The sequence below is a fragment of the Pelophylax lessonae genome (genome assembly GCF_965119305.1).
Source record: "Pelophylax lessonae genome assembly, chromosome: 1".
NCBI lineage: Eukaryota > Metazoa > Chordata > Amphibia > Anura > Ranidae > Pelophylax > Pelophylax lessonae.
This window is the reverse complement of record NC_138768.1, coordinates 145,809,117-145,835,783: the sequence shown is the minus strand read 5'-3', so window position 1 is coordinate 145,835,783 and position 26,667 is coordinate 145,809,117. Positions and strand designations below refer to the sequence as shown.

General features: G+C 48.2%; 2 protein-coding genes across 2 annotated transcripts in view; one reads left to right on the top strand and one right to left on the bottom strand.

Moving 5' to 3' along the window:
* The window catches only part of XRCC4 (X-ray repair cross complementing 4), a 629,438-nt gene extending 604,457 nt beyond the window's left edge, over positions 1 to 24,981 (bottom strand). The window contains exon 1 of the mRNA XM_082253034.1: positions 24,854 to 24,981. The gene's annotated coding sequence lies outside the window, so the exon portion shown is untranslated. The remainder of the gene's footprint in view (positions 1 to 24,853) is intronic.
* Positions 24,982 to 25,075: 94 nt separating this feature from the next.
* TMEM167A (transmembrane protein 167A) overlaps positions 25,076 to 26,667 on the top strand; it is a 51,439-nt gene continuing 49,847 nt past the window's right edge. Inside the window, exon 1 of the mRNA XM_082253046.1 lies at positions 25,076 to 25,209. Within this exon, the coding sequence (XP_082109172.1) occupies positions 25,207 to 25,209 (3 nt within the window). The 5' untranslated portion in view covers positions 25,076 to 25,206. The remainder of the gene's footprint in view (positions 25,210 to 26,667) is intronic.

Here is a 26,667-nt window from a genome sequence, read left to right as displayed (position 1 = left end):
TTACAATGCAGAAAGTTTAGAGCGATACCCGACTGGCTAACCATTATTTTACATGCCCAATAACACAGCTGCATGTTCTTTGGTGTGGTCATGAACATGCATGCTTGTGCGCAGGGGGATAAAAAAAAAAAAAAGTGCATAAACATGGGCATATGAATAATAATTTATTCCAAGAGGTAGAATGAATTAATATTCTAGCCAATAAAACGAGTTTATGCTTGTATGCTTTTAAATTTCATATGCCTGTAAACTCTCATAAATACACGCTTAAATATGCTGCGCAAATTCACAAGATTAGAGGCATAGCAAAGGTTCATATTTTTTTTCTTTTTAAATACCAAATATTTTATGCTTACCTGCTCTGTGCAATGGTTTTGCAAAGAGCAGTCCCAATCCTAGGGTTCATTAGCTCTCTCGGCTCCTTCTGTTCTTAGTGTGCCACCATGGGAAGCGGCTTCCTATGGTGGCACATGTGCAAGCTCGGCCCCGAGCAGAGACGTTTATGACACACACGGCGCAGCTCCACCCAGTCCCCTGCTCCTCACAGGATTTGGTTGACAGCAGCAGGAGCCAGTGGCTCTTGCTGCTGCCTCAGTCCCTGTGAGGAGAAAAGCACAGCGCAGTGCTGCTCGCTGGCACAGCACTGGACCAAGATCAAGCTCTGGTAAGTATACAGGGGGGGCTGGGGGGAGCCTAACATGAAAGGTTTTTTACTTTAACCATTTGCTGACCACTCTATAGCAGTTTTACTGCTACAAGGCAGCAGCTGTGTACCGAATCACATATATACACTATATTACCAAAAGTATTGGGACGCCTGCCTTTACACGCACATGAACTTTAATGGCATCCCAGTCTTAGTCCGTAGGGTTCAATATTGAGTTGGCCCACCCTTTTCAGCTATGACAGCTTCAACTCTTCTGGGAATGATGTCCACAAGGTTTAGGAGTGTGTCTATGGGAATGTTTGACAGTTCTTCTAGAATTGCTTTTGTGAGGTCAGGCACTGATGTTGGGTGAGAAGGCCTGGCTCGCAGTCCCTGCTCTAAGACTGCTTTCACACTGAGGCGCTTGAAAAGTGCCCATAAAATGCCAGGCAATTTTTGCAGCACTTTTCAAGTGCTTTTGAGGCATTAGTGGTGCGCTTTTTTGAAGGTCACATGACTTTAAAAGAACCATTTTTGAGGCACTTTTAAAGCACTTTTCGTGCTCGAGGGCTGTCCCTCTAGGCATAAACCCCCACTGCACAATCCAGCACATCAGTTTAGTTTAAAAGCAGTGAAGATAAAAGAACCAACCCCAAACAGAGGGGCGGGTGCTGCGTCTGTCGACGGACATCAGAGAAAAAGATTTTACGGTAAGATCTTACAAAAATCTTATTTTCTCTATCGTCCGTCGATAGACACAGCCTCATCTCCATGAGCTGAGTGGGATGTCCCAAACCAGTGTAGGTATGAGCGGTGGGAAAAACGCAATCAGATAGTAACATCAACTCCAACCGGGCAACATGGAGCTCAACCAAACAGGAGCTAACCCAGAAAAAAGACGCCGAAGAGAAATACAAATAAACATTCTCTTATGAAACAGCAGCCTGCAAAACCTTGCGGCCAAAAGAGGCAAGATGCCAACAAATTCACCTTGTAAAATTTGGTAAAGGTGTGCACAGACAACCAAGTCGCTGCCTTACAAACTTGTACAACAGAGGCCTAATGGCAAAAAGCCCAAGAGGCACTTTGCGCTCTAGTAGAATGCACCTTTACAGGGAAAGGAGGAACCTGACCCTTGATTGAATAAGCCTGAACAACCTTCTGCCTGATCCATCTCGAAATGGTCGCAACGGACGCAGTCAAACCTTTGCGAGGACGGTCCGGAAGGACAAAGAGAGTCCGTCTTACTGAACTGGCAGATAAATTATCACCCAAAGCACATCCAGAGAGTGCAAGGCAACTTCTTTGTGATTTTTAGGCTTAGGACATAAGGAAGGCAACACAATATCTTCATTCAGGTGAAAATCTGACACCACCTTAGGAAGAAAAGACGGTTTAGGTCGGAGGACCACTTTATCCCTGTGGACCACCAAATAAGGCGAATGACAGGACAACGCAGCCAATTCAGAGACTCTGCGGGCAGAAGTGATAGCCACTAGGAAGGCAAAGAAAGAAGAGAAATCTCTGCAATATTCTCAAAAGAAGGCTTTTGAAGAACAGATAAAACCAGAGTAAGATCCCACGGAGGCAACGGGGTTCTCCTAGGAGGGGCAAGATGCCGCACCCCCTGAATGAAGGTGCGAATCAAACTATAAGTAGCCAATGGACGCTGGAAGTAAATAGCCAAGGCCGACACTTGGCCCTTGATAGTCCCCAACGCCAAGCGCTGCTAAACCCTTTTTGCAAAAAGGCCAGAACCCTAGATATCGAAAAACAGCGAGGGTGCTGCTGCAGCGATTCACACCATGAAATGTACGATTTCCTCGTACGATGATAGATCTTCCTAGAGGTCGATTTCCTGGCCTTCAAAAGGGTAGGAATCACCAAATCAGAGAGACCTCTATCCTTCAACACCTTGCTTTTAACAGCCAAGCCATTAAAGCCAGCGACCGTAAAACAGGATGGAAGATCGATCCTTGAGCCATTGAGGATCCACAACCATTTTTACCAGTTCTGCGTACCAAGACAACCAAGGCCAGTCTGCAGCCACCAGAATGACTGAAATGGTTTTCATCGCCACCCGGCGAAGAAACCTCGGCAAGAGAACAAGCAGAGGGAAGGCATATATAACAGGCGATACCGACCCCAAGGAGCCACCAGAGCGTCTGTGGCATCGGATAGAAGATCCCGAGACCTGGCCACAAACCTCTAAACTTTCCTGTTGAGGCGAGACGCGAACAGATCCACCTCCGGAGTCACCCACCGGGCACACAGGAGATGAAACACCTCCGGATGCAGGGACCACTCCCCCTGATCCAACACCTGATGACTCAGGTAATCCGCTTGCCAATTCTCCACACCCAGGATGAGGACCGCGGAAAGAGCTGGAACATTGTGTCACTCCTGGTGCCCCCTTGATGATTGACGTAAGCCACGGCTGTGGCATTGTCTGACTGGACCTGAACTGGAGAGCCGCGTAGCCGACTCGTCCAGTGAAGCAGGCAGAGCTTGATCGCTCTCAGCTCCAGGATATTGATCGGCAAGGAAGACTCTTCTGTCGTCCAAGTTCCCTGGGCACAGAGCTTCCTTAGCACTCCAACCCAGTCTGACAAGCTGGCGTCCGTGGTGACCACCGTCCAAAACACCAGCAGGAAGGACTTGCCCTGGCATAGAACAGGCGATTGGAGCCACCAAGAGAGAGCCGACTTTGTGAGATGGCTCAACCAAATCTTCTGGTCCAATGACCGAAGGATCTCTGTTCCATTTTGACAGAATCTCTTTCTGCAGCTGTCTCGCATGAGACTAAGCAAACGGGACAGCTTCGAAGGTCGAGACCATCAGACCCAGGGACCTCATGCAAGCCCGCAAGGAAGGTTATTCGGCCTCCATCAGCAACCTGACCGCCCCTTGCAACTTCTGAAGCTTGTCCAAGGGAAGGAAGACCTTCGCCAGAGCAGAGTCGAGGATCAGCCCCAGATAAATGACCGCACAGACGGAGTCAGGACAGATTTGGCGACATTGATCAGCCACCCAAATTCCTGAAGGGTCCGAATGTGATGAAGACATTGTCCAGGGGATCCAAATGGGAAACCGCTCGCAACAGGAGATCGTCCAGATACCCCGCAATGGAGATACCTCGTTGATGCAAAAAGGCCAACACAGGGGCTAGGACCTTGGTAAAAACTCTGGGACCTGAGGCGAGACCAAAGGGTAACGCCCCACATTGAAAATGCTCCTCTGCCACCGCAAATCGGAGGAATCGCTGATGTCCCTCGAATATGGGGACGTGGAGATACGCATCTTTGAGATCGATGGAAGCCATAAAATCCCCCTGATTCAAAGATGCCACCACCAACCGAATGGACTCCATTTGAAACTTCTGCACCCGCACAAAGCAGTTCAGAGCCTTGAGGTCCAGGATTGGACGCACTTTGTCCTCCTTTCTGGACACAGTGAACAGGTTTGAATAGAACTCTCGAGAGCATTCCTGTTGGGGAACTGGCACAATCACCCCTTGAGCCAGGAGATCTCGCACAGCTTCCCGCAGATCCTTTAAACGCGAACGTGAAGATTTGACTGAAAGAACCTGTCCCCTGGCCGGGACCGGAATTCGATCTTGTACCCGGAACAAAACAGTTTGCGAACCCAATCGTCCTGAATGAAGGAAGTCCAAAGTTCCTAAAAGAAGTGCAGACGTCCCCCCACCCCTGAGCTGAGTGAGGGCGCTCCTTCATGCTGAAGAGGGCTTGTCTGCCGCACCGGACTGACCGGCCTTGTCTTGCCCCAGGGCTTTTTAGCACTTCCAGTTCTGAACGGCTTACCTTTTTCTTGCGCCCCAGAGGCGCATAAAAAAAAAAAAAAAAAAAAAAAAAACTTTGTGAGCAAAAAAGGAGGGACCCCGCTTAGGAAAGGGTGTCTTACCCTTGGTAGATTGAGGAAGAAAAGTACTCTTCCCGCCAGTCAGTCCCTTGGCATAACACAGGAACACCAGAGCCTAGACTCCCGCAACCTCCAAATCCATTTCGTCTCCATCTGTGAAAATAACACAGACACAAAAACCAGTTTCAAAATGGAACCCACCAGCATATGAAGATTGCGGTAAAGGAATTCCACCCGCCTGTTCACTGGATCCATAAAAACTGGAAGATCCTCCACAGGCACAAGGATATATTTGTTCAATCTGGAAACAGGATGGTCCACTTTAGGTGGCACTGCCAACTGCTGGAGACCTTTTCAGCAAAAGGATACCAGCGTTTAAAGCGTTTAGGCACCACTAACACATGCTTACGTACCGCCATTGGTCATTCACAATATCGTGAAAGGTGTCGGGACAAGGGAAAACCTTGCCAGATTTCTGAGACTTTGGGAGCCAAAAGCCAACTGCGTCCCTGCCGGCGCGGGCTCATCAGCCAATTTTAAAGTATCCCGCACTGAAATAATCAGGGCTTCCACGAAGGCGCGTTCCCGTGCTGCAGCTGAAGAAGACAGGTCCTCTTCACCATCTGACTGCGAGGACAGCGACCCCTCAAGTAGGGGGGTTTCCAGGACGACCCCATCAGCCTCTAAACCAGAGGACACCTCATAAAAGGCGAAGGCAGCGGCCGTTTTCAGCTATCAACCAGGGCAGCTGAAATCGAGGACTGTCCGGGAGTCGCACTGAGTGGGTCCGAAGGTGATTTTTCAGTTAAGGACTCAATAGTGCAAATCGCAAAAAATGGAGTACTGTCGCTTTAAGATCGCCGATCTATGTATCTACCACCGATCACAGCGATCTGCAGGGAACCCCTTTAAACTAAACTGATAGCAGAAAGTGTAAGGATATGCCCGCAGAGACCCCCAATACATTACCACCTCGGACACACTTCCTCCTGAATCTACCACAGCATAGAGAGAAAAGCAGGAAGTGACCTCTGCACAGCAGCAGGAAATGACCACACAGGAAGTGATGTCGCCTGATAGGGAAACACTACCGAGTAGAGCACCAGGGCTACACAAAGATGAACGCCCAAAGAAAACATTAGGAAGCTGCAGGGAAAATGGCTGCCCCATACAAGTCTATGGGGAAAAAATCTCATTGCCCACATCTAAGATGGCAGTGCCCACAGCGCACCATGCGGCTAGGGACCGACACATGAAGGCCTCAGGAACCCCAACAGGGACCAGCAAACCCACAAGCACACCAGACACACAGCCCCCGCAGGGACAGGGAGAGGAAAGGACACACAGATCGGGTACTGGGCAGACCAGGGGGATCTCTTGGGAGGAACAAATCCCATTATTCCCAGGGGAGGGCCCACATCCCCCCCAAGGCCAGAAGAGGCAAGGGGGGCACATTTACTTACCATACCACGGACCGGATGGGCTCTGCTCTGGGGAGAATGCATCCCACCCGAAGTGGGGGTGCTGCCAGCCGATGGGTACGCTGCGACTGAGGGCATTCCAGGTTGAGGCGTCCCGGCGAGGCATCTGCTCACAGGCTCGTCCCCTTCCGGACCAGGGGGCACCGTCGTGGCGAGGCCTAGGTCGGAACTATAATCTGCTCACGCTAGTAGGCCAGACAGGAGGGACCATAAGGATCTAGATTATCCAGTGCGGAAAAAAAAAAACCCCAGGAGGTGATCAAATGCTACCAAAAGAAAGCTCTATTTGTGGAGAAAAAAAAAAATACATAAAAGTTTATTTGGGTACAGCGTTGCATGACCACTAAGTTGTCAATTAAAGTAGCACAGTGCCATATCACAAAAAGTGGCCTAGTCATGAAAGGGGGGGGGGGGTTAATCTTCCAGAAGTCAATTAGTTATTGCAGTAAATGCATTAAGGTGAACAAAAAAAACACCTTTACCCTTTACCACCACAATAAGGCTTTATACAAAATAAGGGGAATCTAAAAAGGTGAAGTTTAGTTATTTTTTTGGGACAGAGCACCAAATGTGTATTAATGTGTTTCCCAATACAGTACTTACATAAGGCTGCTTCTGATAAAAAAAAAAATCTTCCTGCAGTTGCTCCTTCACAGCTGCCGGATACTGCCCTGAGATGCTGTCGTCTGATGCTGTATAGATGTTAACAGAAGCTGCTGCTAATCAAAAAAGCTGCATCGCTTGCCCACCGCCTCCAGCCCTTTCCTCCATTCATAGGATTTATTTTACTTCTATCACACAATGCATCCAGTTATGTGACTAGGAGGAAGAGATGTGGTCATTCAACTTCCCCTCCTCTTCTATTCACTTTGAGGTGATACATACGCTATACATACGCACTGTTACTGTAAAATGACACTGGTAGTGAAGGGGTTAACTTTATTTGAGAGGGAGGGGCTGTGTGTGTCCCTAGGGGCGTGATTCTAACTGCGATTGGCTGTGGCTTGAGGTGTAGGAACAATGATCAACGGTCCTACATAGTAGAACCGTATGATCACTGTTTCTACACAGGGGAGAATGACAGGCGGCTTGTTTACACTAGCCGCCTGCCTTTCTCCCGCTGTCACGGACGATCGTGAGTGAGCGGCGGACATCGGGTCCGCCGCACAGACGCGCGGGGGGGGGGGGGGGTCCGGGACCGGGAGCGTGCCTCCGGCGGCACGCGCTCGCTCCCCAGAGCCTCACAGGCTAGTGACGTACCGGTACGTCACTTTGCCTGTGAGGGGCTGACCGCCGCAGTATATGTACTTGCGGCGGTCGGCAAGTGGTTAAAGCGGTTGTATACTCAGTGAAAAAATACATTAAAAAAAAACCTGCAGGACAAAGGCATAATGAGCTAGTTTGCATCGCATACTAGCTCATTATGAAAAACTTACCTTAAAACGAAGCCCCGACTTGGTCGCCTGGACAACGCTAAGGGCGCTGTCTTGTTGCCTCGGCGTCTCTTCCTGGTTCTGCGGCTCCGGCGCTGTGAGTGGCCGGAGCCGCAATGACATCACTCCGGGAGTTTCACTATCCGGCAAGGACCGGCAAGGAGCTCTGAAGGTCCGCTGGACCTTCAGAGCGCATGCGCCGCTGAAGTCAGCGGCTGCATGCAGGGCGAATATCTCCTAAACCGTGCAGGTTTAGGAGATATTAATTGTACCTACAGGTAAGACTTATTATAGGCTTACCTGTAGGTAAAAGTCAAATAACGGAGTATACTACCGCTTTAAAGACTAAGACTTTTTCTGACACTTGTTGCTTACAAGGTAAAATCAGTATTTTTTTGCTAGAAAATTACTTAGAACCTCCAAACATTATATACCGGTATATATATATATATATATATATATATATATATATATATATATATATATATATATATATATATATATATATATATATAATTTATTTTATTTTTATTTATTTATTTTTTTTAGCAGAGACCCTAGCAGTCATTAAAATATTTTTTGTGACACTGTATTTGCGCAGCAGTCTTTCAAACACAATTTGTGGGGAAAAATACACTTTATTGAATTAAAAAAAAAAAAACTAAACTGTAAAGTTAGCCCAATTTTTTTGTTTAATGTGAAAGATGATGTTACGCCAAGAATCGTGATCTTTATTCTAATCCAAGCAAAAAAATAGTGATTCTCAATTTATCCAGAATCGTACAGCTTTACTCAACATTAAAACACAGTGCAGAATAAAGCATGGTAAATCAGTACAGGAGAAAATAGTAGCTGCAGAGAGACCACAGGCAATACTGGTAAACAGTTCCTTTCCCTGTCTGCTTTTTTGGGGTACAGTTTCCAAAGTGGGTTGAATGATGTTGGCCATCAGACTGAAAACATCTAACAGTTTAAAAAAAATAAAAATAATTATTACAGTGGAGAAAATTTCTGGACTGAAGCTGAATATTGTAGCAATGCATGATTTGGTATTGTATCTTTTCACTAACTATTCCTTTGTATCCAATTTTGGCTGGATATTATCTGATACTAGCAAGTTTGATCACTGGACAGTATATTAAAAAAGAGAATCTAAAACAGGGGTGGGCAACCTTCGAGAGATGGAGATCTACCTGGAAAACATTAAAGAGATCAAAGATCACCAAGGGTGAAGCCCCCCACACAACTTTTTGAAGTAGCAAGCCCTCAATAAAAAATAAAGACAGCATAAAAAAAAAACTAGAAAAATCTACTAAAACTAATGTCACTGTAAAAAAATAAACACATGACCTACCCTAAAAGCTTCAACTGATTGAAAAGACTCAAGTGTTGTTTTTTTTTCTCTAAATAACAAACATGTTATACTTACCTCTTCTGTGCAGTGGTTTTGCACAGACTGGCCCAGATCCTTCTCTTCTTGGGTCCCTGGCTGGAGCTTCTGGCCCCTCCCTCCTGTTGAGTGCCCCCACAGCAAGCAGCTTGCTATGGGGGCACCCGAGTCCAGTTGCAGCTTTGTGTGTCCATTCACACACGGAGCTGCCATTCGGCCCCGTCCCCTCTCTTCTGATTGGCTGACTTTGATTTACAGCAGAGAGAGCCAAAGGCACTGCTGCTGTGTCTCAGCCAATCAGGAGGTAGAGTCCCGGATGGCCAAGGGACTCTTGGACATCGCTGGATATAGATTGGGCTCAGGTAAGTATTAGGGGGGCTGAGGAGGGCTGAGGGGGGCTGCTATACACAGAAAGCTTTTTTATCTTAGTGCCTAGAATGCATTAGGATAAAAAACCTTCTGCCCAAACCATGATGCTGCCACCACCATGTTTGATAGTGGGGATGGTGTGTTCAGGGTGATGAGCTGTGTTGCTTTTATGCCAAACATAACGTTTTGCATTGTTGCCAAAAAGTTTGATTTTGGTTTCATCTGACCAGAGCACCTTCTTCCACATGTTTGGTGTGCCTCCCAGGTGGCTTGTTGCAAACTTTAAACAACACTTTTTAAAGATATCTTTAAGAAATGGCTTTCTTCTTGCCACTCTTCCATAAAGGCCAGATTTGTGCAGTATATGACTGATTGTTGTCCTAAGGACAGAGTCTCCCACCTCAGCTGTAGATCTCTGCAGTTCATCCAGAGTGATCATGGGCCTCATGGCTGCATCTCTGATGAGTCTTCTCCTTGTATGAGCTGAAAGTTTAGAGGGACGGCCAGGTCTTCGTAGATTTGCAGTGGTCTGATACTCCTTCCATTTCAATATTATTGCTTGCACAGTGCTCCTTGGGATGTTTAAAGCTTGGGAAATCTTTTTGTATCCAAATTTGGCTTTAAACTTCTCCACAACAGTATCTCGGACCTGCCTGGTGTGTTCCTTGTTCTTCATGATGCTCTCTGCGCTTTAAACAGACCTATGAGACTATCACAGTGCAGATGCATTTATACGGAGACTTGTTTACACACAGGTGGATTTTGTTTATCATCATTAGTCATTTAGGTCAACATTGGATCATTCAGAGATCCTCACTGAACTTCTGGAGAGAGTTTGCTGCACTGAAAGTAAAGGGGCTGAATAATTTTGCATGCCCAATTTTTCAGTTTTTTATTTGTTAAAAAAGTTTGAAATATCCAATAAATTTAGTTCCACTTCATGATTGTGTCCCACTTGTTGTTGATTCTTCACAAAAAATTACAGTTTTATATCTTTATGTTTGAAGCCTGAAATGTGGCAAAAGGTCGAAAAGTTCAAGGGGGCCGAATACTTTTGCAAGGCACTGTATATACACATATACATACACACACACACAGTATCTCACAAAAGTGAGTACACCCTACCCTCACATTTTGTAAATATTTTATATCTTTTCATGTGACAACACTGAAGAAAACTGAATTTTTGTAAAATCTTACCTGTAAAATTCCTTTCTCTGAGTCCTCCGACAGTCGCCGCCCCTTCATATTCGTCACCAATGGGTTATTGACCTTTGCTCCGTAGGAGTGGCTAGACAACAGAATATGTTAATATCAAAGCTTTTAGCATACCCCACCCCCAGGGGGTGGTCCCCTCAGTCAATACCCTCCTGCTTCCTGCATTCCAACCTCAGTTTCAGTAGCATAGCAGTAGAGTACATAAACAAAACCCCAAAAGAGGGGCGGGGGCGGCGACTGTCGGAGGACTCAGAGAAAGGAATTTTACAGGTAAGATTTTACAAAAATTCAGTTTTCTCTTACGTCCTCCGACAGTCGCCGCCCCTTCATATTCGTCACCAATGGGACGTCCCAAAGCAGTGTAGACATGAGGGGTGGGGAAAAAAAGCAGCCGCGCCTAAGGCAACGCAATACCCACATCAGAGAAAGGAACCTTACCAAAGGAAGGAAACCAACTGGGCAACATGAAAAAAACTTGCTCAACAGGAGCAACAACCCAGGAAAGAACAAGTAACCCAGGGGTAAAAATACCCCAACAGCAAAGGACCCAAACCAGAGACCCTAAAGGCACTGCCGCACTAAGAACTTTGCGGCCAAAGGAAGCATCTGCCGATGCCTGAACATCCACCATGTAGAATTTTGAAAAGGTGTGAACGGACGACCAAGTCGCCGCCTTACACACCTGGGCCACAGAAGCCCGATGATGACAGGCCCAAGACGTACTCAGAGATCTTGTAGAGTGCGCCTTCACAGGCATGGGGGGAACTTTCCCCTGCAAAGCATAGGCCTGCTCAATGGTCTGTCTGATCCATTTGGCGATGGTAGAAGCCGACGCCGCCATGCCCTTCCGAGGTCCCTCTGGAAGGACAAATAGAGAATCCGTCTTGCGAAAGGATTCAGTAGATGACAGGTAAACCCTGATCGCCCGAACAACATCCAAGGAATGCAAAGCCACTTCCTTTGGATGTTTAGGCTTTGCGCAAAGCGAAGGCAGAACAATGTCCTCATTGAGGTGAAATTCCGAGATCCTCTTCGGAAGGAAAGACGGGTTAGGACGCAAGACCACCTTATCCAAATGAACCACCAAATACGGAGATCTGCAGGACAAGGCAGCCAGCTCTGACACCCTACGAGCCGAGGTGATTGCCACCAAAAAGGCGACCTTCTTGGACAACATAGACAACGAGATCTCCCTGATTTTTTCAAAGGGAGCATGTTGCAACACGGACAGAACAAGATTCAAGTCCCATGGAGGCAAAGGCTCCCTCCTAGGAGGGACCAGATGCCGCACCCCTTGAACAAAGGTGCCAACTAAAGAATTAGACACCACAGGGCGCTGAAAGAGAACGGCCAGAGCAGAAATCTGACCCTTAATCGTGGCCAACGCCAAACGCTGGTCCACGCCCGTTTGAAGAAAAGCCAACACCCTTGATACCGAGTATGAACGAGGGGAATACCCCCTGGACTCACACTAGGCAAAATAGGCCTTCCAAGTACGGTAGTAAACCTTCCCCGAAGAGGACTTTCTAGCCTTAATCAAGGTGTGAATGACCTCAGGGGATAGACCCCTATCCTTCAGGATCTGGGTTTCAACAGCCAGGCCGTCAAAGCCAGCGACTGTAAAGCAGGATGAAATATCGGCCCTTGAGACAGGCGATCGTCTCGAAGAGGCAGACGCCACGGAGCGTCGACCGCCAGATTCACGAGGTCTGCGTACCAAGACCGGCGAGGCCAGTCTGGTGCCACCAGAATCACCGTTTTCGGTTCCGAGGCCAACCTCCGAAGGAACCTGGACAGCAGCTGAATCGGTGGAAAGGCATACATCAGACGATACTGATGCCAGGGCGCCACCAACGCGTCTGAGGCGTCTGCCCGAGGATCGCGCGTCCTTGCCACGAACCTTTCCACCTTGTTGTTCAGACGAGACGCGAACAGGTCCACATCTGGGGACCCCCACTTCTCGCACAACATCCAAAAGACATCCGGGTGAAGGGACCATTCTCCCTGGTCCAGGGTCTGGCGGCTCAGATAATCCGCCTGCCAGTTTTCCACCCCCAGAATGTGAACAGCAGATATCGCCGGGACGTGCGTCTCGGCCCAAGACAGAATGTCGGCTACTTCCCGAGCCGCTCGGGCACTCCTGGTGCCCCCTTGGTGGTTGATGTAGGCCACCGCTGTGGCATTGTCCGTCTGCACCCGAACCGGACGGCCCTGCAGCCTGTCCGACCAACGCAGAAGGCAGAGATTTATTGCTCGCAATTCCAGAATGTTGATCGGAAGGGAGGACTCCTCCTCCGACCAAGTTCCCTGGGCAGACAGAACGCCCAGAACACCACCCCAGCCCGACAGGCTGGCATCCGTGGTGATCACAGTCCACGAGCAAGGGCGAAAGGACTTGCCCCCCGACACCGCAGGGGACTGGAGCCACCACAGAAGGTCCCTTCTGGTGCGATGACTCAACGAAATCTGGAGATCCAGAGATTGCGGTCGTCCGTCCCACCTGGCCAGAATCTCCCTTTGGAGACCCCGCGTGTGAAACTGGGCAAAGGGTATCGTCTCGAAAGCCAAGACCATCAGTCCCAGACACCTCATGCACGTCCGGAGGTACGAACACTGAACGTCCCTGAGGGACCCGACTTCTTCTTGAAGCTTCCGGAGCTTGTCTTCCGGCAGGAAGACCTTCGTCTGAACAGAGTCCAGGATCATTCCCAGGTAAGGGAGACGAACCGACGGACACAGCGTCGACTTTGGAAAATTTATCGTCCAACCCAACTCTTGCAGAGTCTGCATCGTGACGGACAGGTCGTTCACCAGGCCCTGACTGGTCGCAGACCGAACCAGAATGTCATCCAGATACCCCAGGATCGAGATGCCCTGGGCTCTCAACAAAGCCAGAACCGGCGCAAGCACCTTGGTCAAAACCCGCGGAGCCGAGGCGAGACCAAAGGGCAACGCCACGAATTGGTAGTGATCCTCAGCAACGGCGAATCGAAGGTACTGCTGGTGACCCTCGAAAATGGGAATGTGAAGGTACGCATCCTTCAAGTCGATGGAGGCCATGAATTCCCCCGGAACCAGGGCAGCCACCACCGAGCGCAGGGATTCCATGCGGAACTTGCGAACTTGCACAAAGCGGTTCAGAGCTTTCAAGTCCAGAATCGGACGTACCTTGCCCTCCTTTCTGGGCACAGTGAACAGATTGGAATAGAACCCCCGAAATCTGTCCCGATGAGGCACCGGAATCACCACTCCCTGAGCCCGCAGGTCCCGCACCGCCAGGTGCAGATCCCGCAAGCGCTCCGGAGACAGCTGAAGATTGAGGGAAAAAATCTGCCCGCCGGCCGAGAGAGAAACTCGATCTTGTATCCAGATCGAACGCTTTCCTGAACCCACCTGTCCCGAATGCGGGCCAGCCAGGGTTGAAGAAAACCGAGCAAACGTCCCCCCACCCCAGAACTGGTGAGGTGAGGGCGCCCCTTCAGGCCGCATTGTTATGGGCAGCGGACCCGGACTGGCCGGACTTCTGCTTACCTGCCCACGGCTTCTTCTGGGAGCCTTGTCCCTTGAAGGGCTTACCCTTATAGTGCGACCGAAAGGCACAAAAGGACCCCTGAGAGGGCCTAAACGAAGCATTCTTCTTACCGCGAACAAACTTAGACTTGTGAGACTGGGGCAAAAGAGTACTCTTACCCCCAGAAACACCCTTGATCAGAGTATCCAAGGATTCGCCAAAAAGGCGAGAGCCCGTGTAAGGCAAATTAGCCAAAGTCTTGCGAGAAGATTGGTCAACAGACCAACATTTCAGCCAGATCAGGCGGCGGTTCAACACCGCCACACTCTGCAGACGCGCAGCCAAAGGGACCATATCTAGGTCCGCATCACACAAATACATGACACCCTGATGAATCTGATCCACCATAGCCAATGTCGACGGCGAAGCAGAGTCAGCCACCAGAGCGCGCCTGAGCACCTGCGTCCAATTGGCAATAGCCTGGGCTGCCATAATGGAAGCAAAAATAGGCTTCAGCATAGAGCCCGCAACCGTATAAGAGTGACGGGCCAGAGACTCCAATCTCCTGTCCGTAGGGTCCCGGAACACCGGGGTATCCTCAGCAGGAATCGCAGTGGATTTATTCAAAATCGCCACCGCGTGATCCACCTGAGGCGGCACACACCAACGCTCATCAGTAGCCGGTGTAAAAGGATAACGCAGCTTGAACCTACTCGGCACAGCAAAAGGTTTCTTTATGTTGCGCCATTGCTCCTCAACAGCGCGCTGAAATTCCGTAGAGCAAGGAAAAACCTGCGACATTTTGCGTTTCCTCTGTGTCCCATAAGAGGACATCAAAGCAGGAGGACATGGTTCATCCTCCAAATGCAGCGTTTGTTTGATAGAAGCAACCAACTCATCCATGATTGCAAGCTCTTCGGACGAGCCAGGGGGAGAATTATCAACCCCTTCCACCTCAGCCTCCCCTTCAGACCCCGCAAGGTCTAAAGAAGAACGAGACCCTGAGAAGGGCACACCAGCCATAGCATCCCCATCGCCCTCTGAATCAGAGGAAATGGACACCCTGGGCCTTTTCGTGGAACGATCAGCCACCAGCATCTGCACCTGAGCAGCAAGGTTAGCCACAATAGCAGCCAGATCAGCCCCCTCAGGGGAAGCAGCAGCAGCCCCCTGGCCCCCCTACCAAGGAGGGAGGAAACTTGCTTTACTGAGAATCCATGCCCCAGTAACTTAGGAAAAAAAGAAGTGCTGCCCCTTTAAGGCCGCGGCGATCGCTCACCGCACTCACAGAAACACACTGACCCACCGGGCTAGGAATACAAAGGCAAGGAATACAGGAATGGAAGGTAAAACCTGGAGAGGTCACACAGGCTGCTGCTTCATCGATCGCTGTCCTCAGAGCAAAAGGAAGTGATGCGAGACTGACCGCCCTCATAAAGCCTATGTAAGGCTACACAAACATGGCAGCCGGCCGAGGCTATAGAGGCAGAAACACTGACATGTGGCCCGCGCGATCGCCGCCAAAATGGCGGCGTTTGGCGCCAAAACGGCGCTCTCACCACACAGGGTCGGTCACCACAAAATTGTGACAAAAAAATGGCGGACCGCAGTAGCGGTCGCCGCACAGTATGCCCACAACATGTCTTACACAAGCATGTCCTTCACAGCACACAGCATGTCCCACAGCCTGTTACACAGAGCAGAGCAGGAGAGCCCCCCCCCCTTGCAGCCCACAGAGAGCAGCTATACTGACAGGGAGCTCAGCATTATGCACAGACATGCAGGGTCCCACAGTCCCAGACTGACACCCAAGACAGACAGGTCCCCACATAGAAATACACTTACCATCCGGATGGCGTGGGGAGCCTGCACAAGCGATCAAACCGCTGCACCAAGGACAGGGAGAGTCGCAGCCAGGACGCAGTGAAATTGCGGTGCGAAACCGCATGGCGTCCAGTGAGGTAGCCACCTCACCGCAGCATCCCTGCAGCGGACAGGGATGGGTCGTTCACATTTGCCAGGGAAACCTAGCTGAACGCTCGATGGCAGGCTGGGAAGCCACTGGCCCTGAACCCCGGATAACCAGGGAGGCCAGCCCGAGACCCAGCACCGCACGATCATCTTCATCAGAAGACCTGACTAGAGCTGAAAATAAACAGCTAAGTAAAGAAAGAGAAAAAAACTCCAAATAAAATCAAAAAGAGAGAAGAAGCTGAGGCTGAAAAGCCCCAGCACAGGAAACGTCTAACCTACTCCTGAGCTAGACAAATGAAACTGGGGTTGGAATGCAGGAAGCAGGAGGGTATTGACTGAGGGGACCACCCCCTGGGAGTGGGGTATGCTAAAAGCTTTGATATTAACATATTCTGTTGTCTAGCCACTCCTACGGAGCAAAGATCAATAACCCATTGGTGACGAATATGAAGGGGCGGCGACTGTCGGAGGACGTAAGAGAAATTACACTTTGCTACAATGTAAAGTAGTGAGTGTACAGCTTGTATAACAGTGTAAATTTGCTGTCCCCTTAAAATAACTCAACACAGCCATTAATGTCTAAACCACTGGCAACAAAAGTGAGTACAATCCTAAGTGAAAATGTCCAAATTGGGCCCAATTCGTAATTTTCCCTCCCTTGGGTCATGTGACTCGTTAGTGTTACAAGGTCTCAAGTGTGAATGGGGAGCAGGTGTGTTATCGCTTTCACTCTCTCATACTGGTCACTGGAAGTTCAACTTGGCACCTCATGGCAAAGAACTCTGAGTATCTGAAAAAAAAGAATGGCTGCTCTACATAAAGATGACCTAGGCTATAAGAAGATTGCCAAGACCCATACACTGAGCTGCAGCACGGTGGCCAAGGCCATACAACGTTTTAACAGGACAGGTTCTACTCAGAACAGGCCTCGCCATGGTCAACCAAAGGAGTTGAGTGCACGTGCTCAGAGGTTGTCTTTGGGAAAGAGATGTATAAGTGCTGCCAGCATTGCTGCAGAGGTTGAAGGGGTGGAGGGTCAGCCTGTCAGTGCTCAGACCATACGTCACACACTGCATCAAATTGGTCTGCATTCTGGTTGTCCCAGAAGGAAGCCTATTCTAAAGATGATGCACAAGAAAGCCTGCAAACAGTTTGCTGAAGACAAGCAGACTAAGGACATGGATTACTGCAACCATGTCCTGTGGTCTGATGAGACCAAGATACACTTATTTGGCTTGTATGTGTTGACAACCAGGTGAGGTGCCTACAGTCAAGCATGCTGGTGGGAGTGTCATGGTCTGGGGCTGCATGAGTGCTGCTGGCACTGGGGAGCTACAGTTCATTGAGGGAACCATGAATGCCAACATGTACTGTGACATACTAAAGCAGAGCCAGATCCCCTCCCTTTGGAGACTGGGCCGCAGGGCAGTATTCCAACATGATAACAAACCCCAAACACACCTCAAAGATGACCACTGCCTTGCTAAAGAAGCTGAGGGTAAAGGTGATGGACTGACCAATCATGTCTCCAGACCTAAGCCCTATTGAGCATCTGTGGGGCATCTTCAAACAAAAGGCGGAGGAGCGCAAGGTCTCTAACATCCACCAGGTCCGTGATGTCATCATGGAGGAGTGGAAGAGAACTCCAGTGGCAACCTGTGGAGCTCTGATGAACTCTATGCCCAAGAGGGTTAAGACCGTGCTGGAAAATAATGGTGGCCACACAAAATATTGACACTTTGGGCCCAATTTGGACATTTTCACTTAAGGGTGTACTCACTTTTGTTGCCAGCGGTTTAGACATTAATGGCTGTGTGTTGAGTTATTTTGAGGGGACAGCACATTTACACTGTTATACAAGCTGTACACTCACTGCTTTACATTGTAGCAAAGTGCCATTTCTTCAGTGTTGTCACATGAAAAGATATAATAAAATATTTACAAAAATGTGAGGGGTGTACTCACTTCTGCAAGATGCTATATATATATATATATATATATATATATATATATATATATATATATATATATATATATATATATATATACATATACATATATACACACACACACACACACACACACACACACATATACATACAAGATTAGACACAGCAAGAGGTAGACCGCGGGAGGAGCAGGCTTGATTGCCACCGGCCTCAAGCAATCTTCGGCTAGACTGACAGGAGAGCTGTCTGGAATGTAAACAATGCAGGGCGGCTCTCCTGTCAGAGAGGCAGGGAAAGATTGTATGATTCAGCTAAGGTGAATCATCGATCTCTCTCTGCCTCTGTTAAATCCATCCCCCACACAGTTAGTAAGCACAAATAGGGAACACATTTAACCCCAGTGTTAAACCCTTCCCTGACAGTGTAATTTATACAGGAACAGTGCATATTATTTAGCACTGATTACTGTATTAATGTCACTGGTCCCCAAAAAGTGTCACTTAGGGTCAGATTTGTCCGTCGCAATGTCGCAGTCCAGGTAAAATTGCTAATAAAAAAATAAAAGTCCATAAATCTATCACGTGGTTTGTAAATGCTATAACTTTTGCGCAAACCAATTATTATACGCTTTTTGGGATTTTTGTTTACCAAAAATATGTAGCAGAATACAAATTGGCCTAAACTGATAAAAAAAATAGATTTTTTATATTTTTTTTTTTGGGAATGTTTTATAGCTAAAAGTAGAAAATTGTGGTGTTATTTTTCAAAATTGACGCTCTTTTTTTGTTTATAGCGCAAAAACGAAAAATGTGATCAAATACCACTAAAAGAAAGCTCTATTTGTGGGAAAAAAAGGAAATCAATTGTATTTGGGTACAGTGTCGCTCGACCGCGCAATTGTCAGTTAAAGCAACGTAGTGTCGAATTGCAAAAAATGCCTGGTCATTAAGGGGGTAACTAACTGAAAAACAATTGACTCATTGCACGACGCTTCACAGTGCAGATGGACAATCACCCGAAGCATACTGCGAAAGCAACCAAAGAGTTTTTTAAGGGAAAGAAGTGGAATGCTATGCAATGGCAAAATCAATCACCTGACCTGAATCTGATTGAGCATGTATTTCACTTGCTGAAGACAAAACTGAAGGGAAAATGCCCCAAGAACAAGCAGGAACTGAAGACAGTTGCAGTAGAGGCCTGGCAGAGCATCACCAGGGATGAAACCCAGCGTCTGGTGATGTTGTCTATGCATTCCAGACTTCAGGCTCTAATTGAGTGCAAAGGATTTGCAACCAAGTATTAAAAAGAGGAAGTTTGATTTATGATTGCTAATCTGTCCCATTACTTTTGGTCCCTTAAAAAGTGGGAGGCACATATACAAACTGTTTTAATTCCTACACTGTTCACCTGACTTCGATGTAAATACTCTCAAATTAAAGCTGAAAGTCTGCAGTTGAAGCACATCTTGTTCGTTTCATTTCAAATCCATTGTGGTGGTGTATAGAGCCAAAAAGATTAGAATTGTGTCGATGTCTCAATATTTATGGACCTGACTGTAGGTATGTCCTCAGATGCAGATTTTTGGATTTTGTGTATGGATCTCAACGCAGTGCATGTTTACACACCTGTGTGAATGTCTCCATTGAAAACAATGCAGCTGCCTTCAGATCCGTAAATAAAAAATGCTTGCAAATGCATATTTTACGACGGTGTGAATGAAGCCTTAAAGCGGAGTTCCGCCCCAATGAAAAAATTAAAAGTCAGCAGCTACAAAAACTGTAGCTGCTGACTTTTAAATATTAGAACTTACGGTACCTGTCCAGGGTTCCCGCGATGGCACCCGAAGCCGATTTTCGTATCGGCTCTCGGGTGCTGCCACCGTCATCCAGGGCAAGGGAACCCGGCAGTGAAGCCTTTCGGCTTCACAGCTGGTTCCCTTCTGCACATGGGCAAAGCGAGCTGCGCCTTGTATTTGGCCCTGCGGCAGAGGAAAAAGGAGGGGGACGAACTTCCAAGGGACAGCGCCGCGGCACTGTCTCCCAGAAGAGGGGAAAGGTACTTGTCAAAAACAGGTACCCTTTCCCCCCTGAAAGGTGTCAAATGTGGCACCAAAAGGTAGGAGGAGGCATGTAAGCGGAAGTTCTACTTTTGGGTGGAACTCTGCTTTAAAGCGGAACTAAACCTTCCAATCCTTTTTAGCCAAGGAAGCTGCCATCTTAGTCTCTGATTTGCAACTGCCATGATGCTGCACATGTGATCAGTTAGGACACCAGCCATTTGGTGGTTTGACAGTTTGGTTGAGAACACAAGCAAATGTGACAGTTAGCAATCTGGCATTTCAGGAATGTGACTGTTTTTTGAAACTGTTAAATTGGTGGGTTTAGTTATGCTTTATGATTTACTGCTGTTCAGGGGCTCTGGGCTTCCGCAAAATGGCAGCCTCCAGCAAGCAGAAACAGGAGCAATGCTGGAGGTAATTTATAGCACACATTCATTTTTAGGAGCATAATTATTAAGGTGGAATGTATGTTCCTTGTTAAAGAACATTCTTTTTTATCAAGTTGTTATAGGTAAAGTTACACTTTAAGTAAAATTCCATCTTAACTGAAAAAATGATTTGTATCATTTTATTGTGGATACAGTATGTGTACATTGTAATCAGTGGAATACACAGCTCTTCAGGATCACACTGGGGGGAGGGGAATTATGGATATGTGTACATTGTAATCAGGGGAATACACAGCTCTGCAGGATCACACTGGGGGGAGGGGAATTAAAGTACAACTAAATGCAAAACCTTTTTTGTTTTTTGCATAGAATTGAGGATTAAAATACCTGTTAGTATTTATTGTGGTCTGTGTCCCCTTTAGGGAGATCCACTCTTTGTCCTGTTTACCATCATCATTAAAAGAAAACCAAATTTTTTGGGTTGTCATCCGATCAGTAATAGAGGGGAAACCTTCCAATGGGGACACTAGTACTGGTAACAACCAGGGATTCCCTCAATTTACAGCGATTTCCTCTCACTTCCTGTTTTGGTCATGGGAAAGGAAGTGAGGATAAATCTCTCCTACGGGATTTAGATGGCAAAAAGGGGTTATAACCCTCCTTACTCTGTCTGAAATAGAAAAAAAAAGTTTTGTCTTTAGTTCTACTTTAAAGCGGTAGTAAACCCATTCCAACCAGATTCTTTAAAGTGAATAAGTGCAGCCTATAGTACTGTTTGCTATGTTTTTATGGCTTCTTTCCTGCTTGCTTTCGGTGTAATCCTTATGTATCTTTTAAATGACGTCAGCGGCGCATGCGCTGGTAGCCTGATTTTCCGGCAAGCTTATGCTGCCGGAAAAATGCTGTGTATATGCCGGGGCTGTATCATTTCCTAATGTCAGCGCCAGCCCCTGAGATCCCGCCATACTCCTTCCTCATTGAGAAGCTGGGATTGGCTTCTATTCGCTGGACACGGTTTCCATAGTAACCAGGAAAGAAAACGAAGCTTGGCTTCGGGGAATAATGCGCATACACGGGATTATGGCAACAGATACATACTGAGGGTGGAAATATATTACTGTACAGACGCGGAAGACATGAGTAGTAATGGCGGTGGCGAGATACAAGCAGAAGTGTTAACAAAAACTGATATCATAACAAGTAAGAAGGTTTTATTGGCATACTATATGCGGCGCTTTGATTGAAAACACCTAAATTAGGTTATATATTGCGATTTGTAGTTACATTATCCGAGTATACTACCGCTTTAACACCTGTGCCACGTTATATGACATCCTTCACATCACGGCGCGCAACGATCGGTGGTGAGCTGTGTCCTTTCGGACACAGCACAACATTAATCAGGGTAAAAAGCCAATGACTTAGGCTCTTTACCATGCAGTCATCTGTGTCCAATCACAGCCGATCACATGTAAACAAATGCCAGTTATTGGCATTTTCTTTCCTCAGCGCTGTCAGTGACTGAGGAAAGGAAAGGCGATAACCGGATTTCTGGTTACAGGGGGCATTTAAACTAGGGATCAACCGATTATCGGCAAGGTCGATATATCGAGGGCCGATATTGACTTTTGCCGATATATCTGTATCGGCCCTGGAACTGGCCGAAATTGCTGATATTCCAAATAATTAGTGAGAAGGCTGGAAGTTAGGGAGAGCTTCTGGTAATAATTGTATTAATGAAATCAGTCACAAACACCTGATGGTAAATGGCATAGTGGTGGAAAAAACTACACAGTTTATTGAATAAAATCAATAGAAGTTAAAACCACACACTGGTTGGATGTTGGGCTGAGCCCGTGTACTTGCCCCCACCGCCGATGTACTGCTAGCTGGGTTTCTGGCCAGTGTCAACGTCGCCAGCAGGTGTCCGTGCCATCACAAGGATGGATGGATGCTTGATGTGACAGGGCTCCAGGTGGACCAGCGATACACGGACCGATACAGGAAACACTTGCGCCGGACAGCTGAAGCGGTGGCTGCGTGGGAGATGAAGTCACTCCACCGGCAAGAGTCATGGTGACGGGATTGTTGGCTCTTCCACCCTGTCTCTTGCTGGCGCGGTGGAGTGACTTCATCTCCTGCGCCTCCACCGCTTCAGCTGTCCAGGGGAAGCGTTTCCTGTATCGGTCTGTGTACCGTTGGTCCGCCCGAAGCCCTGTCACATCAAGCATGCATCCATCCATCCTTGTGACAGCACAGACGCCTGCTGGCGACGCTGACACTGGCCAGAAACCCAGCTAGCAGTACATCGGCGGTGGGGGTAAGTACACGGGCTCAGCCCAACATCGGACCAGTGTGTGTTTTTAACTTCTATTGTTTTTATGCAATAAACTGTGTGTTATTGGACCTTCCCTGGGGTGGAGCCTTTTTTAAGTCTTTTCCGCCACTATGCCGTTTACTATCAGGTGTTTGTGACTGATTTCATTAATACAATTATTACCAGAAGCGCTCCCTAACTTCCAGCCTTCTCACTGATCTGACTCTGCACCCAGGAGTCCCCATCGGAGCTGATGAGGTTATACACAGGCTTTTCACCCACTGGTTGTTTGGGCACCCTGGCTCTCTTGTCTGCAAGAGTACCTTTCAAGTAATAGAAATAAAAAGAAAAAAAAACATTTTTAAATGTACAAAAATATCGGCCAATACCGATTTGCATTGGCAAAAATATCGGTAACGAAAAACCGATATTGGTCGATCACTAATTTAAACTGATCATCAGTGCAGCAAATCAGTGCCTATCAGTGCAGCCTCATCAGTGCACATTAGTGCAGCTCATCAGCGCACATCAGTGCAGCCTCATCAGGGCCCATTGGTGAAGAATAAGTAGTACCTATCAAGTAATAAAAATGAAAAAAAATAATTTTTTTAAATGTACGAAAATATCGGCCAATACCCATATGCATTGGCAAAAATATCGGTAACGAAAAATGATATCGGTCGATCACTAATTTAAACTGATAATCAGCGCACTGATCATTAGAGCAGCAAATCAGTGCCCATCTGTGCAGCCTCATCAGCGCACATCAGTGCAGCCTCATCAGCGCACATCTGTACAGCCTCATCAGCGCACATCAGTGCAGCCTCATAAGTGCACATCACTGCAGCCTCATAAGTGCACATCAGTGCAGCCTCATCAGCGCACATCAGTGCAGCCTCATCAGCGCACATCAGTGCAGCCTCATCAGTGCAGCCTCATAAGTGCACATCAGTGCAGCCTCATAAGTGCACATCAGTGCAGCCTCATCAGCGCACATCAGTGCAGCCTCATCAGCGCACATCAGTGCAGCCTCATCAGTGCAGCCTCATAAGTGCACATCAGTGCAGCCTCATAAGTGCACATCAGTGCAGCCTCATCAGCGCACATCAGTGCAGCCTCATCAGCGCACATCAGTGCAGCCTCATCAGCGCACATCAGTGCAGCCTCATCAGCGCACATCAGTACAGCCTCATCAGCGCACATCAGTACAGCCTCATCAGTGCAGCCTCATCAGCGCACATCAGTGCAGCCTCATCAGTGCAGCCTCATCAGCGCACATCAGTGCAGCCTCATCAGTGCAGCCTCATAAGTGCACATCAGCGCAGCCTCATTAGCGCACATCAGTGCAGCCTCATCAGTGCAGCCTCATAAGTGCACATCAGTGCAGCCTCATCAGCGCAGCCTCATTAGCGCACATCAGCGCAGCCTCATCAGCGCACATCAGTGCAGCCTCATCAGTGCAGCCTCATCAGCGCACATCAGTGCAGCCTCATCAGTGCAGCCTCATAAGTGCACATCAGCGCAGCCTCATTAGCGCACATCAGTGCAGCCTCATCAGTGCAGCCTCATAAGTGCACATCAGTGCAGCCTCATCAGCGCAGCCTCATTAGCGCACATCAGCGCAGCCTCATCAGCGCACATCAGTGCAGCCTCATCAGCGCACATCAGTGCAGCCTCATCAGCGCACATCAGTGCAGCCTCATCAGCGCACATCAGTGCAGCCTCATCAGCACACATTAGTGAAGAAAAATTACTGTTTTTACAAAGTTTTTTTTTTTCGTTTGTTTAGCAAAAAATAAATAACCCAGTAGTAAATAAACACCCCCAAAATAAAGCTCTATTTGTGTGAAAAAAAATGATAAAACTGTCATATGGGTACAGTGTAGCATGACTGCACAATTGCCATTCAAAGTGTGGAAGCGCTGAAAGCTGAAAATGTGCCTGGGCAGAAAGGGGGTAAAAGTGCCCGGTATTGAAGAGATTACCACAAAGTGGGATCAGTTCTATCTCACCTGCTACCATTGTCCATAGCAACCAATCAGCTCCTGCCTTTCATTTTTCCCCCCACAGAGTTTAGAAAATGTAGAAGCTGATTGGCTGCGCTCCAGGTGATACAAAGTTTGTGTGAGACACTTCTCACTAAGAAGTGAACAGAAGGAGGCCGGGAGACATTTATAATAAACTCAAATACAGGTCCGCTTACAGCTGCACCATTATCCTCTGAGGAGACTCTCCTACCTCACTGCCCACAAGAACTTCTCTCTTCCGGATCCACGGACAAGCAGCAAGAACAGCGCGGTCTCCTCCTAGCCAATGGGAATTCTAGCTACGGTGATGTCACCTCACATAGCAACCGTGAACAGGGTGAAATGTGAGGGAAAATACGCGGCACTAAGTGTCTGCAGTGCACGAGCCATCTGTCAGAGCTGAGCACACTTGTCAGCGTCAGTTACCTATAGGCTACAAGAAAATGGCCGCCGGGGACATAGTATATTGGAAAGTTGGTAATTCTCCAATACCAAGAGGCGGAGGTGACGTCACGGCAGCGACTCCCCTGGAAGTGTGATGTGGCTGAGTGGATCTGTAGAACCATGGTGAGTTTTATGTGCAGAGATGTGTTGTGTGGACGGGTCATGGTACGGCTGTGTGTACTCTGTGTGTTGTATGAGCTTCTGTACTGTGTTCACTGACCCAGATTCTTATTAGCTGTCCGTACACACAGACATGGGTGTTCCCTCTATGGATACAGAGATCTGTCACTCCTGGAGGTACAGGGCACCTGGCTTCTATGCTTCAACTGCTATTCACCCCTTCACTCAGGGACAGGGATGACACACCTGCAATAATCAGTTACTTACAACCCCCAAACAAGAATGGTGGCTGTTGCAATTGGTGCAGCAGTTTTTGAAACAATTTTTTTTTCTTTAATATACATTTTTACTTAGTGAACACCATATAATACCCAATTTTTGGTAACCTATAAAAGATGATGTTACGTGGAGTAAATAGATACCAAACATGTCACACTTGTCACACTTTAACCGCTTGCTGACTTCTATGACGTCCTCAGTTTGCAGGGGTTATACTAGGATGGTGCCTGCAGTATTAGAATGACCAGCCGGTGGATCCATGTATGCAGGGCTGCTGCTAGAAGCCATGGGGCCCCATACAGGCAACCTGACGCGGGGGCCCCCGTACAGAGAACCTGACGTGGGGGCCCCTTACAGAGAACCTGACGTGGGGGCCCCCATACAGAGAACCTGACGTGGGGGCCCCCGTACAGAGAACCTGACGTGGGGCCCCCGTACAGAGAACCTGACGTGGGGGCCCCCGTACAGAGAACCTGACGTGGGGGGCCCCCGTACAGAGAACCTGACGTGGGGGCCCCCGTACAGAGAACCTGACGTGGGGGCCCCCGTACAGAGAACCTGACGTGGGGGCCCCCGTACAGAGAACCTGACGTGGGGGCCCCCGTACAGAGAACCTGACGTGGGGGCCCCCGTACAGAGAACCTGACGTGGGGGCCCCCGTACAGAGAACCTGACGTGGGGGCCCCCGTACAGAGAACCTGACGTGGGGGCCCCGTACAGAGAACCTGACGTGGGGGCTTCATATAAAGAACCTGACATGGGGGGGCCCCGTACAGAGAAGCTGACATGGGGGGCCCCGTACAGAGAACCTGATGCGGGGGGCCCCCGTACAGAGAACCTGACGTGGGGGGTCCCGTACAGCCAACGCTTCTGTTATGAATGAACACAGTGAGTGTTCTGTACCGATCACTCATTGTGTTCATTCAGGAAGGGAGGGGGTTGGTAAATATGACATATTTTCCTAACCCCCCCCCCCACTCTCAATCTTTAAGCATCCTATTGTGTGCTTGCAGCTGCCAGCGGGAAGAAGTGCAGGGAAGCCAGCAGCACTGCGGGGGTAGGGGAGGGGGCACACTGGGGGAAACGTATGGTGCACAGGGAGGGTGATGGTTTGGATGGTTTGGGGGGGGGGGGGCAATTACTGGAACCAATCCTTTATATGGCTCTCTGTGCAGCAGCTGA